Source organism: Trachemys scripta, chromosome 11 (genome assembly GCF_013100865.1).
Source record: "Trachemys scripta elegans isolate TJP31775 chromosome 11, CAS_Tse_1.0, whole genome shotgun sequence".
Classification (NCBI taxonomy): domain Eukaryota; kingdom Metazoa; phylum Chordata; order Testudines; family Emydidae; genus Trachemys; species Trachemys scripta.
In genome coordinates this window covers 32,340,089-32,354,428 of record NC_048308.1, presented here as the reverse complement: position 1 = coordinate 32,354,428, position 14,340 = coordinate 32,340,089, and the positions used below count along the sequence as shown (strand labels likewise).

General features: G+C 37.5%; 1 protein-coding gene across 8 annotated transcripts in view; it reads left to right on the top strand.

Moving 5' to 3' along the window:
- Positions 1 to 406: 406 nt before the first annotated feature.
- Positions 407 to 14,340, top strand: part of KCNH7 (potassium voltage-gated channel subfamily H member 7) — a 326,748-nt gene continuing 312,814 nt past the window's right edge. For all 8 annotated transcript variants that reach the window (XM_034785518.1, XM_034785517.1, XM_034785514.1 and 5 more), the window contains exons 1-2: positions 407 to 962; positions 2,971 to 3,201. In XM_034785518.1, coding sequence (XP_034641409.1) covers positions 887 to 962; positions 2,971 to 3,201 — 307 coding nt within the window. In that variant the 5' untranslated portion in view covers positions 407 to 886. The remainder of the gene's footprint in view (positions 963 to 2,970; positions 3,202 to 14,340) is intronic.

Here is a 14,340-nt window from a genome sequence, read left to right as displayed (position 1 = left end):
CGAGCCTCCCCGGCGAGCTGCACAAAGGGGCTGGCTGGGGGGAGCTAGAACGATCCGCGGTAGAGAAGTTTTCGCTGCTTCCTCTGTGGGTGGCTGCGGGCGGAGGCTCCCCCGGCTCTACCCTCCCACCCGGCGTGGATCTGCAGGGTTGTGCCCCGCTGCCCTCGCACGGAGCTCATTGTGCAAACCCAGGAGGCGCACGCAAGGGCAGGGAAGGCAGCTAGCTGCTTTCCCACCCAGCCGCTCCTCCTCTGGCAGGCCCTGGGTTCTTGTGCTCCTTGCAGCTGCTGCGTTGTGGGGGAGGTGGAGGATGTGGCATGTGGCAGTGGTACCGGGGTGGATCTCCTGCCTGATGTCGCTGTTTGTCGCTGAGTTTTGGAGAGATTTATTGGCTGGCTCCTGCTAAGTCACGCTTGAGTAATCCGAGCTGCTGCGCGCTGTGGTGAAGCCCGGAGGAGGGTGAGGGGGGGGGGGGACGTCACTCCCTCTGGTAGCAAAGCAACATTAGTCTTCCATCCCTCTAACCATCACTACAGCTTGGGAAACTGCCGGGTCACATCCATTTGCATTGGAAAATTGGCGATGTTTGGTGGTAGAGAAACAGATCGATCACCCTTGTGATTCCCCCTGCTCCTGTCCCTGCTTACCCCACCCCACCCAGCCTAGAGACAATAGCATCCGAGGTCCCCCAGAGGAAGGAGCGGGGATGGATCTGATTCCAGTAGGAAAAGCGTGTGCCTAGAAGTGGTGCTAATGGGAAGAGATGCTGTGATCCAGAGGAGGATGATTTGTCACAAAGGGTAGCTGGCTCAGTGCTTTGGGCTGGAGCCGTGTAGAGATCATTGAAGAAGTCATTGTGCACAGGGAGCCGAAGATCTATACAAACATGCCTGTTCGCAGAGGGCATGTGGCACCACAAAATACATTTTTGGGTACAATCATACGAAAATTTGAAGGGCAAAGTAAGTTCTCTCTCTCTTTCTCTCTCTTTTGATACAATAGTTTGGGTCTGCTTGGGATTAGATAAATAGCAGCTCCAGACTGTTTTAAGTTTATAGGTTGGAAAGGAAAAACAGGAGGCGAGGAAGGGATCCCGAAGAGCCTTGCTGCTATTCTTGCTGATCTACATTACAGTTTTCTGTTCCCCCTCATCTTAGGGGGCAGTTGTAATTATTGACTGTATTATATTTTGTGTTGTAGCTACTGTACCTACATTCCAGCTGTTCAGCATATCATACAGCGGGGATGCTTATGCAATATCCAAGGAAAACATTGCTAGCTTTTTTTTTTTTTTTTAACATAAATCAGAACAGACAGACTTTGATTTAGAGGAGACAAATAACACCCAGAGGAATTGTTAAGGGAAAAGTACTCTTATTAGCTCGTCTTTGGCACTGCATTTTTAACATATTTATCAGTGACGTTTTTGTTTATCATTAATTTATGGAAGCTTAAAGTATCTATTAAATCAATGCAATACATCCCCAGGGATGTTGCTGATCTAGTCTATGTATCCTTCCCTATGCAGTAGTTTACTACCTGTCAAAGATATTGAAGCTTTCATTATTTTTCTTTTAATTCCAATTTACTGTACATCTAACACTTGAAACTTAAAAATAATTTTATAACAGCATCCAAAGAAACAGTATGTTTGACACACCTAATTTAAATATTTAGCATGTTTATAATATATCAGGCCACTACAAAAAGAAACTAAGTTTAGCTTTTACACTTTGCAGTTCCTTCTCTAAATGTATCTACAGCAAATTTAATATTCTTGTAACTTGTGTAAGAAATAAAGGCCAGATCCTACAAGTTTTACATATATAAGTATTGAAATCAATGGTACTATTTATGTTAGTACGGGGTTACAGACTCAGGCCATTGAATTGTGTGACTTACTGTTGCAGTGAATAAAGCTAGTGAATAATACAATCCTTTAAATCACTAATACAATATTATTGTGAAAATTCAGCATAATATGAAGACAGTGGGGAAAGTATAAAATGCACTTTTTTCTACAAATGTTTTGAGGTGTTAGAGAACAACATATTTAATTAAAAATACTAATATAGGGTCATACAATGCTCACATAACTCATGATAAATCCTATTAAATTTGGGGGTCTGTTTGTGTGAACAAGACAAGCAGGACTTCATAAATGGTAATAACATAGCAATTGTATCAAAGCTGAATAACCATTTGTAAATGGGAGCAGTATATAGTGCAATTGTGAACAGAAATAAGTAGAATCGTTATAAGACAACTTTGATACATTACTCTCAGGTGAAAGTTTCAAGAGATGTGTGTGGCTTAAGCACATCATTTTACACATGTAGTTGAGACCAGAATTTGACCCAAAATCTTTTACTATGTGACTTGTAATTTCCTCTTGCTGTAATAATTTTAGCTCATAAAAACTACACAAGCAACTGAATTATCATATTACATTTATTTTCTTGGGAGTGTAATTGAAAACCAGATTAATGGCTTGATCCTGCTCATATTCAAGTCAATGGAAAAATTCCCATTGGCTTCTGTAGTGCAGGGTTGAGATCTTTGGTTTGGGCTTGATCCTGGCAAGATCTCATGCAGATAAAACTCCCACTAACTCTTCAGTGGAGTTTTCCTCAGTAAAGACTTGCAGGACTGAGCGAGCCAATAGTCTGGATTTCAATGACACAGAAAAAGCTATTACAAATTTGGAATTCAACAAGAGTTTTGCAAAAGGACTTGTTGGATCTGGTTTTATTTTCTTAAAAGCCAACTATCTTCATATTTAATGTATAACAAGTGTATTGAAGTTTCTTTAAGAGTTCTGGGTCAAGATAGCTATATTGAAGATCTCTACATCATAGAAATCATATGCAAAAAATAGGTAATAGGTTCTTCAACATCTGTCCTTGCAGACAACAGTTCATGGAGTGTTGAAAAAGTACTGAAAAAATGCATCACTTTCTTGTATTGCAGATAAAAAATTCATCATTGCTAATGCTAGAGTGCAGAACTGTGCTATCATCTACTGCAATGATGGGTTTTGTGAGATGACTGGATTCTCCAGACCAGATGTCATGCAGAAACCTTGCACCTGTGATTTCCTTCATGGGCCAGAGACCAAAAGGCATCACATTGCTCAGATTGCTCAGGCACTGCTTGGGTCAGAGGAGAGGAAAGTGGAAGTCACTTATTATCACAAAGATGGTAACGTTTCTAAAGATTTTTAATGTGTTTGGGGGACAGTTGTCTTGTAAATAGTTTTTTAAAGAAATTTCTTTGACACTCTGGGCAAAATCCTCAGATGGTGTAAACTGGTGTAACTCCATGGACTTCAATGAAACTACAGTGATTTATACTATCTGAGGATCTGTCCCAATAAAATCAAATTTTGGTATTTATCAGGCATTTCTACACAAATCTGTCTATTTAGAATTGGAAGAAAAATCCCCATTTTACTTATTATATGACCAGTGTACAAAAAAATAATGAACAACTTTTAATGGTACTAAAATAAAGAGTCTGACTCTTCTTTCACTTTCTCTGGCATAAATCAGGAGTAACTCTAGTGCAATTCTATTGACTTCAGTAGTGTAAAACTGGTATACATGAAAGGAGATTCAGGCCAGACAGTAAGTTTCTATGGATTGTTTCATAGACTGTAGTAACAACATACAAGTGCCAGAGGGTTAGAAAGGAGATTCAGGCCCAGACAGTTAGTTTCTATGGATGGTTTCGTATCATAGACTGTAGTAACAACATACAAGTGCCAGAGGGTTAGACTCTGCTACCCACACTCAGCTTGAGCAGTATCTTGATGTAAAAAGGATATCTGAATAAAGTGCTACTCATCCTGAGTTAAGGGTGACAGAATCTGTCCCTTGTTAAGTGAAACGTAATTGAGAAAAAGTGAAAAAAGAAGAGGCAAATTCTTCTCCTAGTTGTGCTGTTGTAAATGCTGAGTAACAACTGAAATCCAGAATGATGCTGTTGTAATAAGGAAGGATTTAGGTCCCATCAAAACTGAAGGGAATTCAGTCTCCTCCTTCCCTCCCCAGCCCTCAAGGAAGAATGCAGACTGAACAGAATACCATTTGTATTATGATTGACATATAGAAGAAAGAGTAACACAACTATACTGTTATATATTTACTGTTGAAAGCATGAAAGGAATATGTGTCTGTGTGTTCTGAAAATGATGTATCTGGATATGGGAGTACTACAAAACTAATTATGATTCTTTATAATTAGATTTAAGAATTTTTTCTGATTATTCAGCATTATTTACAGGAATGTCTAGCTTCAAAGAGGTCTGAGTAATGTTTAAGTATGGTGTTCTATGTTCTGTCCCTCACTGTGTATATACTCAAGAGAGAAAGCAAAGGAAACTCATATATTCAAATGTTGAGCTTAATTTAGTTTTGGAAACATGCCAGAGTACTGTTGGCATTAGTTTCAGAACTGCAACGACAGAGGCTCTCAAGCTTTAAAGTCACAGAGCCAAATTCTATTCTTAGTTATTATTATTCCAGAGTGACACCAATGAAGTAAATACTGTTATTCCAGATTTATCCTGAAGTAATTGAGAGCAAAATATGGCTTACAGGTTACCCCCTCACATCTGATATTTTAAAAGTATTCTCCTTACCCTTTGGATTCTCATATTCTCTCTAGAGTTAGACCCAACCCCAAACCCTGGATCAGAACATTTCCTTTCTTTGGGGAAGTTCAGATCTTGGTCGAGATCCTCACCTAAGGTAGAGCTGCTTTGCTCAATTGATTTAATTGAGGTTCTGGCCTTCTGTGTCTTTTGGAAATTTTTAATCTGTGTATGTTAACATGAAATATAAAATAAAAGTAGCATTGGAAGTGTGAAACACCATAGCTAACTTTGAAGAAATCACAGCCGACAGAGCAAAGCACTGGCTTCCGGGTATGATCACTCAGAAGTGTTCTTCCTGATTCAGTTTGCAAAAAATGATTAGGGGGTGGGGTGAGAAAGAGGGAAATGGTATTTACTTAAATAATTAATAAACTATCAGATTACCTTTTTAAAAATAATACATTTCTGAAATGCTGAATTACGATATTATGCAACCTGACTCATTATAGAACATTAAGAGTAAAATATAAACAAGGCAAATGTTTATTTTCTTTTCCACATCTTACTTATTTTTTTTTTCAGTTTGCAACATATAATTTATTAAATTATAGAGCATTTAGGGGAAGATACTGTAAACAGTTATGCACAAGAGTAACCATACTTTCATGATTAGTCACTTTAAACTTAAAGGTGATACCCATGTCCGTATAGCTAATGCTCAGCCATGGGTTTGCAGAATCAGTCCCTTTAGAAAGCCACAGATAGTGTTTTTAACAAATTAGAACCTAAATCCTTCAAAGATTTACTACTGGGCAAAATAATTTACCATGAGCATTAATACACTTCAATAAACCTTTGCACATTTGGGCCCAACTTTTGGAACTTAAATACAGAGAATTAAGGGATTGCTATTGCATCCAAGCTGTACTGAACCATTGATTTCTAGGCAAAACAGCCCATTAGTTCTTAAGAAATCCCCATAGAAATCTATTATAGTCTACGACCCCATGCTATTTGCAAGCTAGCAACAATCATTTGGAGCCCAATCCTGCATTCTTATTTCATCTACAATTCCCACCAACTTCAGGGCAACCTTTGGATGTGGAAAAAAAAAAATCCAGGATTGGACCATTTTTTGGAGACCACTTCTATAACTTGGCGACAAGCTGGTGGCAATTCTATTTATTACACATATATACTTTTTTACATTCTTTCTATATTATCTGTAAGTCCTTACTATAAGAAAAGTATGAAAACATTTAAAAAAATCCTAACTAGCAATAGTGGGATTCGTAAAATTAAAATGTAGTATAAAAACATGTTCAATATTATGCTGGGTGTAGATACTCTCAGATTAGTATTATAGTGTTTATTAGAGGCTGAAATGTTCTATTTTAGTTTTCATAAAAAGTGTATGTATGTATTTTATATATAAATAAGCTTGGCAGAATTCAATTTTTAAAATAATTTGAATGATAGAATGTTTATTTTAAGCATGTTTTCCAATTAAAATTTTTACAGTTGTGGGAAATTATTGGGTGGGGTCAGATAATTATTTAATGAGAATAGATATTGAGATTTAAAAAGTTAAAGATTTATAACCATTAAAACACAAATTGTCATAATCACATCACATGTCAAATATATGCATAGTAAATATCCTTAAGTTCTCAAACACAGTTTTTCTTACTTTGCCTATCTCTAAATTATGATTATTATTGATGGAAATATCTGTGTGTATGATGAAATCAAAGTTTACTAGCATTACTAACATTATTGCTAAAAATCTAATCCTTTCTAGCATATATATATATATCAGTGAAAGCTTACTAGGACCTTTTTCAAGTTTCTGAAGTGGGCAGCAAGGTAGGGTGCAGAATTGATAGCTCTGATGACTGCTCATTTTGTATTATGCAGGGTTTATTTTTTTAAAGTGCTCAATCCTGTGAACAGATAGGCATGTAACTTATTCATGTGAGTAGTAACAGTGAAATACTCAATGCTTAAAGGTTTGATTTAATCTAGATACTAATTAAGAAAATGCATATATGTATAGACATGTTGCGTAGCTACACACATTATACTTCTGTACAAACACAATATATTAGTGATTCTCCAGCTTCCATTGGTATGAAGGCCACAGTTCTAGCTTAGAAGAGTTGCAAGATTTTGGACTTTAAGCCTGTCAATGATGCAAAACTGAATTTGGGGGGGGGGGAGGGATTTTTTTTGTAGCAGGCTGATTTTAGAAAAATGGTAGCTGTCGGAAGCTGCACAGAGGTTTTGAATACTGAAATAAATCCTGGGATGATGGATTAATGAGCAGAATGCAGGTGAGATGGTCAAAGGTGCATGACAAAGACTAAATGATCATTTAGTTCCATTAATCAGTTACATGGCTATCACCATCATGTATATTTCCCTCTACAGTATATATGATGGGGAGGAGAATATACATGATAGTGTGTTGTAACAATTTTAATGGCATGAATTTGGGATGACATCTTTATTAATCAAGCTAGAAAGATTTACCCCAATTTACCCAAAATTTCAAAGGTTTTGAATATTTACTCCTAATCATCCTGCTTGTATGTCATAGAAATCTGAAAGGTATTTTTATAAGAAATAATTCTGCTAATATAGCATATATTTTCTTTATTTCCCTTTCTTCATTCTTTGTTAATAAAAGTCTTTGCATAATACAATCATTGTTTCTTAAGTCCTTAAGTCATTTGTTCCAAAAGAACCTGAAGAAGAGCTCTGTATAGCTCGAAAGCTTCACCCATGTTGTCTGTTCCAAACGAGACAATTATGAGGTCACCAAAAGGATTACAATTTTTTTAGGGAATGATTAGAGGAGGAGATGGACTCCTAAAAACTAAGAGCTCAAACATGTATCTCTTACTTACACGAGTAGTCCCATAAATCACTGGAACTACTCATGGGAATAAGGCTGTGAGATTAGCCCCTAAATTCCATTTTAATGCAAATGTCCTCATTAATAAAAAACTTGGGTAGATAGATGCAGGAAAAAAATCACAAGCAGCATCATTTCGAAACAGAATGTTTTTTCAAAGTTGCCTGTGAGGCATTAGCAGTTGTTTAAATTAATAAATTATACTCTGAATTCATAGCAATCTAGTACAGTGTGTTCCTTACTGTTTATAACTTCCTCTCCCCAACTGGTTATCTAGAGTATATGATCTGTATTAGATACATTGGAAGGTAAGATATTGTTTATCCAGAGTATAAATTTTTGTTTTAATAAAGTTATTTGCAGTGGAAGTGTTTGAAAGCTTTTCCTTTGAGGACTCCATTTTACAGTTTAAGTCATTATTACATAAAGCATCCTGACAGCAGTAAAATATTACTTGAAGTAATAAAGCTATAAAGTTTTTGACATAAAAACTATAAATTATACAGAGATTGAGGATGGGCATATGTTAATCAAAGTATATTGTCACTGCATACTATTTTGGCATGTGTTCTGCAGACAACAGTAGGATATAACTAAAAATATAGCCTAAAAAGTCTGCTTATTAGTATGAAATACAGGAGTTCTTTAACTACTTTACATTGATGCAGATATTTTATGGATAGAAAGCACCAATGAAGGATGTAATAGTGACTAAAAAGATGATAGGAGGAAAGTGTGGTTTCAGATAGCTGTCTTGATGTTACAAACAACAAGAAGTACTTGGCATTCATCTAATTTGAGTTATTCAGTGTGCTAGAGCTGACTGCAGAATAAAAATATTTGTGTTTCCAAAACTCACCAAGGTTCCAAATTGATGGTTTCCAGATCTCTACGTTTTCTAAGTGCTCCTTTTCAAAACTAAGAAAAATAAAATGTACCAAAATATTGTTTAAGTTAAGTATTACTGGTGTCCTGAACCTAGTCAGAAATGTCAAGGCATTTTTGAATAATAGGTATATGCATTCCGCTTCAGCTCCAGCAGACATTTGATCACCTATTCACTTCTGAATTGCCCTGAATTGATCAGTCAATTTAAACAAGGTAAGCGCAATAGGCCCATGAGGGCAGACCCTTACACTTGCATGGGCCTCAGTGTAGTCAATGGGACTTGGCCTTGATGCCAGGATATACCAGAAGGGATCCAACTGCAGAATTCAGAACTGACAAAAAAGGGAAGAGAAAGTGGAAATATGCTAATATCATGACACTGTAGGAGTTCTTAGTAAAATAGGAAACATCATATGACTGCAGTTGGATAAAGGAAGTCTTATGCTTTCACCCCTCCTCCAACTCTCCCAGAAAAACAACAAGAAAACCCTTCTGTAACTATGAGTTTTTCAAAACATTCTAAAAGCTACTTATAAGTGTGTGTACATTAGGATATCATGCAGTGTTTTGGATTGAAAGCAATGGATATGAGCAGCCTTTCTCCACAGAACAGGTACAGCACAACCATTTGTACTTCAGACTTTGGCCTACCCCCACTTCACTATGACTGTACCCCGTAACTATCTCCACATCACAGAGCCTTGAGCTAGAAGGACCAGCTGTAGTTCAGTATCCATTCACATTCAATTTTTGGCACCTTTGCTGATAGTAGTTAGGATGGGGGGTGGGTTCCCTCTTTCTTTTCCTTCTCCTTCTCTATGCTTTGACTGATTTTTTGGGCTGTTTACACTAGTTCACTAGGAACGGGACTGAAATCACAAGACACAGAATGATTAGGAGATAAAAAACTTTCAGTCATCCTGAGCTGTACTGGGATCAAACTAGTTATTTAGAGGTGATGGTCGATATCATTTCTACTCCCCTGAATCATCAAGTTCCTCAGCTTTTACAAAACAAAATGTTGTTTTAAACAGTTGTAGTTAAATTGAGTTTATTATAAGGATTTTTTGTGGGAGATAAGTTTCTCTCTCTTTTCCATGCATTCCTGCTAACTGGATGTCTAAATGAGGGAGAACAAAAAATTAAATCATCTTCAAGGTTAGTCTTTCTATCAGAACTCAGGACCTGATGGGTATTTTTGGATATATCTGATCTTAAGATATAGAGAAAAGCACAGCCAGTAGCAATTGTTTTCTCAGGGGGTAAATCCACTAGTGATGCTAATGGTTGGTGCAAGACCCTCTCTACTAGTTTAGCGCCACTCAGGTATAAATAGGGGAACTACAGGCCTGGTGTCCCAGAGTAGACTTTTTCATACATGCACTACCCTTGATCAGGATGGTTCATAGAAGAGGTTTGAGCAGTAGACTGGGGAGAAGCCCCTGGTTTCTGCAACTTATACTGATCCAGTAGCCTAAACCTTCCTTGATGCAGGTACAGAGAATCAGTGGTTGCTGTTTTAGCCTGCAGGCTCCAGGAGTGGTGAGACAGGAGCTATACACACACTGCAGCCCCACTGTCTACACTCGTTATGTGCAGGAAAGTGTATTTTATCCCTCCCAACCCTTGCTTAGTGCTCCATAGGTAGCCCAGTTATTCAAATTTTGAGCTGGAAATGGGAATTTCAACCATTGTGCAAGTAGTGGGCAGGATTTTTAAATGACACACATAACAGTGCAATGATTCCCAATAAATGGCAGAATTACTGTAATAAGTCCTTCCATGATGCAGTGGTGTTAAGGTAACTGGTGCTTATGAAGTTATTAGCTTGTGCCCATGAGCCACCTAATGCAGTATCTTGTCTCTGAAAGCAGCAGTACCAGAATCTTCAAAAGAAGGATTAAGAAACTCATAGCAGGCAGATGAGGGGTAATCTGACCTCTATGAAGATTTCATCTTAATCCCTCTTAGTTAGCGATTGGTGTAAAACCTGAAGCATGCAGTTTTATACCCCTTAAGTACTGTTTTTAGCATTAATTATTATAACTTTAGATGTTGTTATTCATGAAAATGGCCAACATTTTTTGAAAGTTTCTGTAGTCTTTGTTAGGAAAACATCCTATGGAAAGGAGTTCCACCTTCTAATTAGGCATTGCACGAATAAGTATTTCCTTTTCTCAGTTTTGAATCTGTTTCCCTTCCGTTTCATTGAATGCCACCTTGTTCTTGTGTTATGAGACAGGGAAAATAGATCTATGTTTTCGATACCATTTTATATATTTGTATCATGTCCACTTTTATTTGTTTCTGTTCTAATTGCAGTCATTTCACTCTCATATGCAGAGAGTTTTTCCATGCCCATAATCAATTCTTTCTTGTCTCCTCAGTCTTCAAAAAGAGGCTCAGACTGGGCAAATAAAGTAGCAGGTTTAAAGAGAGACATTGGGGTAGAGACATTGCTTTGGAAGCGTGTAGCTGTGACCTTAAGCATTGGATGTTATTACACATAAGCTTTAGAATGACAGTTGGATAGTATATGTTTGTAACATTATCACTCTGCACTATGTGATCTCATGCACAGGAAAGGGGATAGTGGTGGTGTTTCTATTGTGCTGAGTTTAATTTGTTTTAGGAATCAGCTTTATAGCATTCCATATAAATTAGATTTATCTGAATACTTCCCCATGTATATACCAGAGTACTCCATATTCGGACCAGCTTCCAGGCCAAGTATGAACCTGCCTAATCAAGCAACAGAGGGCTAAGAGTAGCAGTGGCTTGCTGATTGTGGGAGTGGCCAACTCACCCTGAACGGAACACACACCAAACCAATCAGAAGGGCAGCTGTGAAACCAGATCTGAGTGCAGAGTGGATACACATATATATGTGAGTTCCACTGGCCATAGTAGGAAGCCCCCTCACCAACAGACACACACAAGAGAGGGAGGGAAAATTCTAGGGAGCTGGATCACATTGTATACAGTGGTACCTTCAATATTTGCAGACATATCTTATCACAAGTGAACACATGGACAAAGGTCTTCGAGTTTCAACAGTTTCTTGAGGTAGATCACTACACACTACATTGTCCAAGAACTAACCTGTGTCTACCAACAGCATGCATTGTATCACACATGTTTTTCTCCCTAGACACATGTATACACCAGTATAGCACCACAGTGCATTTTCAGTAAACATAGAAGGATTGGCTGTGGCTGATGTCTTTGAGGCTGCTGCTGTATATTACTTCCTACCTTCACTTTCAGTGTGGCTCGGAGACTGGAGTAACTTCTTGATCTGACTTGATCAGCTTCGCAGAACAATGCATTAGTATAGGTTGTGAAGTAACTGGTAGAGATCCTGGATATACTCTTTATGCTTTCTGTATAGCCGAAGTAACTTAGTCCTGACTAGGAGCTACACAGGTGGCTGCACAGTTTGGATAATAAACATGAAATTGGATTTAGTCCACACAAAATGGCCTATTTGACCCAGAAATACTACAAACCAGGAGGAAAATTATACCCAGACCCAGACCTAGCTCCTCTTTGGAAGGTCCACAGCTGCCATTACAGTTAGTCTCAGTTCAAGATTTGCTGGTTAGTCCATAATTATAGTCTGTTTTGGGGTGACTCCATATTTGAGAGATTATTTCTGAAGTTATAGGTGCAAATGCTGTTTATTTTATGGAGCTTGATTTTTGGTCTCTGTTTTTCTATATATATTTTAATTTTAAAAAGTTTCAATTATGTTACTTTTAGGAAACATTGCACATTATGTAAACATGTTTAAAAGTTAAATGGAAATTTAATGAACTGGGAACCAGAATCCACTCAGCTCCTGACATAAAAATCTGTTTGACCCCCTGCATTTCCACAGGCAACCAAGTTAAAGCTACCCCAATAAGCTACTAGTACTGCACCACTTTTTCATTTCAATTTTCACACCTTTTTGCATTCTGTAACCACAGTGAAGTCTCATTGCTCAAGCTCACCTCACAGGTTAACAGTCTGAAACAAAGCTCAGTGTCAAAAATGTCAAAGTAATGATAGAATAAAATTCACAAAGGGGAAAGTTAGTAAGAAACCTTGTATGTTCTACTAGTTCATCAACTAGATGCAGTGTTAGAGGGCCATATTATAATTTCTTCTGCTGATGCCCTGTACTATAGCACTGATGTATTATCCAGAAAAAGAATATGAGGGTATGGGTGTTTTCAGCAAAGAAAAGCAGTCACTGAAGCCGCCAGATGACTGTTTAAAATGTCAATATTGTTAACTGTTTCACTGCTGATATTTTGAGCAGAAGCTTCCAGCTAAGAGCATTTAACCCAGAATCCCAAATTACCTCCCAAACATTCTTGGGTGCTGAAATCTCTCACTACCCAAACCTTAACTTTCCCCCTTGCAACTTCAATGATGTAGCTACACATAGTCAATACAAAAATCTGTAGCACACTGAAAACTGGAAATACAGAGATACCGAAACCAAAGTGAATTTAATACTAAAATAAACAACATACATGGATAGTATTTTTATTTTTATTTAATTCAATAAAAATCACCCATATTAAATTTAAGTGAAACCACCACAGAAACTCAAGCCTGCCACACAAGAGAGCCAAACAAATCAGAGGGCCTTGACTCAGAATTAAGGTCCTGCTTCTCTGGTGTACCTGGACCTGTGACAATATTAAAAAATGTTGGGCTCTTTAAACATATTAGTATAGGACGCAGGCACTGCCTGATTCTGTTCCCAAAAGTACCACTTCCTGAGGGACATAGGGGTAGCTATCATTGATTTAAAGACACAGGGTCTGATTTCCAGAGATAATAAATACCCACAGTTCCCATTGACTTGAACTGCATTTGTGGGTGTTGGCATTCAGGTGTTTCAAATTCAGGTTCATGGTGTCCTCTAGGGGTCTATGATGATGCAGGTATTTGGAGACAGTGTCAGCTAGTAGTCAAGTGGAACATGTGTTGCCGAAGTTGCTTTTAGATCAATAGCACTTTACATAAAAAACCTATAATCAAAAAGCATCTGGCAAAAGAAAAACCCATTATTTTAATCTACAAAGGTGGTTGTTTCAGATCAAGAATAGACAAGTACCTTCTTTCTGTCTCCGTCTTTGTCTTTTACCCAGTTGCCTGAAAAGCAGTTAAATGTCATGTAAACAATGCTCATACTAAACCACACATTATGAAACATTTACCTTGAGATGTTCCTGGACTTTGGAGTGTGCACCATTTTCAGAGTATTTATTTGTTAGAGGGTTCTCTGCTGATTTTAATTCAAATCAATGTGATTGTATCTCTGTAAATTTCTCCCTTTCAAAACTCATTTGTGCCAACCTGCCCTGCTTCTTCCTCTCTTAAAAAAAAAAAAAAAAAACCCACAGGATAATCTCATTAGTATTTTGCATGTTTGTGGCTATTCTACAAGAAAGCAATTTTTTTTCTGTTTGCAGAAGAATATGAAATACAGTATTGCACAAATCCTATTTTCATTGTATTTGCAGTAAACTATTGTTACAGTTCTTCTTTGTCTCTTTCCTTGTAAAGGTGGCTTAGGACTCACAGATAGTGACATTTTTAATAACAGTAATATAAGTAAGGAAATTTTATCCTTTTGCAATTCTAAGCATCTGCCAATGTTTTCAGACTATAAAATATAACACGAATCAATTTAACACAGATCTATGAAACAAAAATTATATGAGACCTTGCAGGATGTGGACGTCCATGTATACTGGTTGTACAGTGTGCCACTCTATTCAGGAGAGATGTAAGCTTGACATCTAGGATGTATAAAATTGATATATATGGACAAGATCCTGAGGTCTGGCTCAGGAGTGCGGGACACAGTTCAGGAAGGTGTATGAAAAGATGGTCTTAAGCCACCTTTTCACTACCCCATTCCTGGGCCAATCTGTGC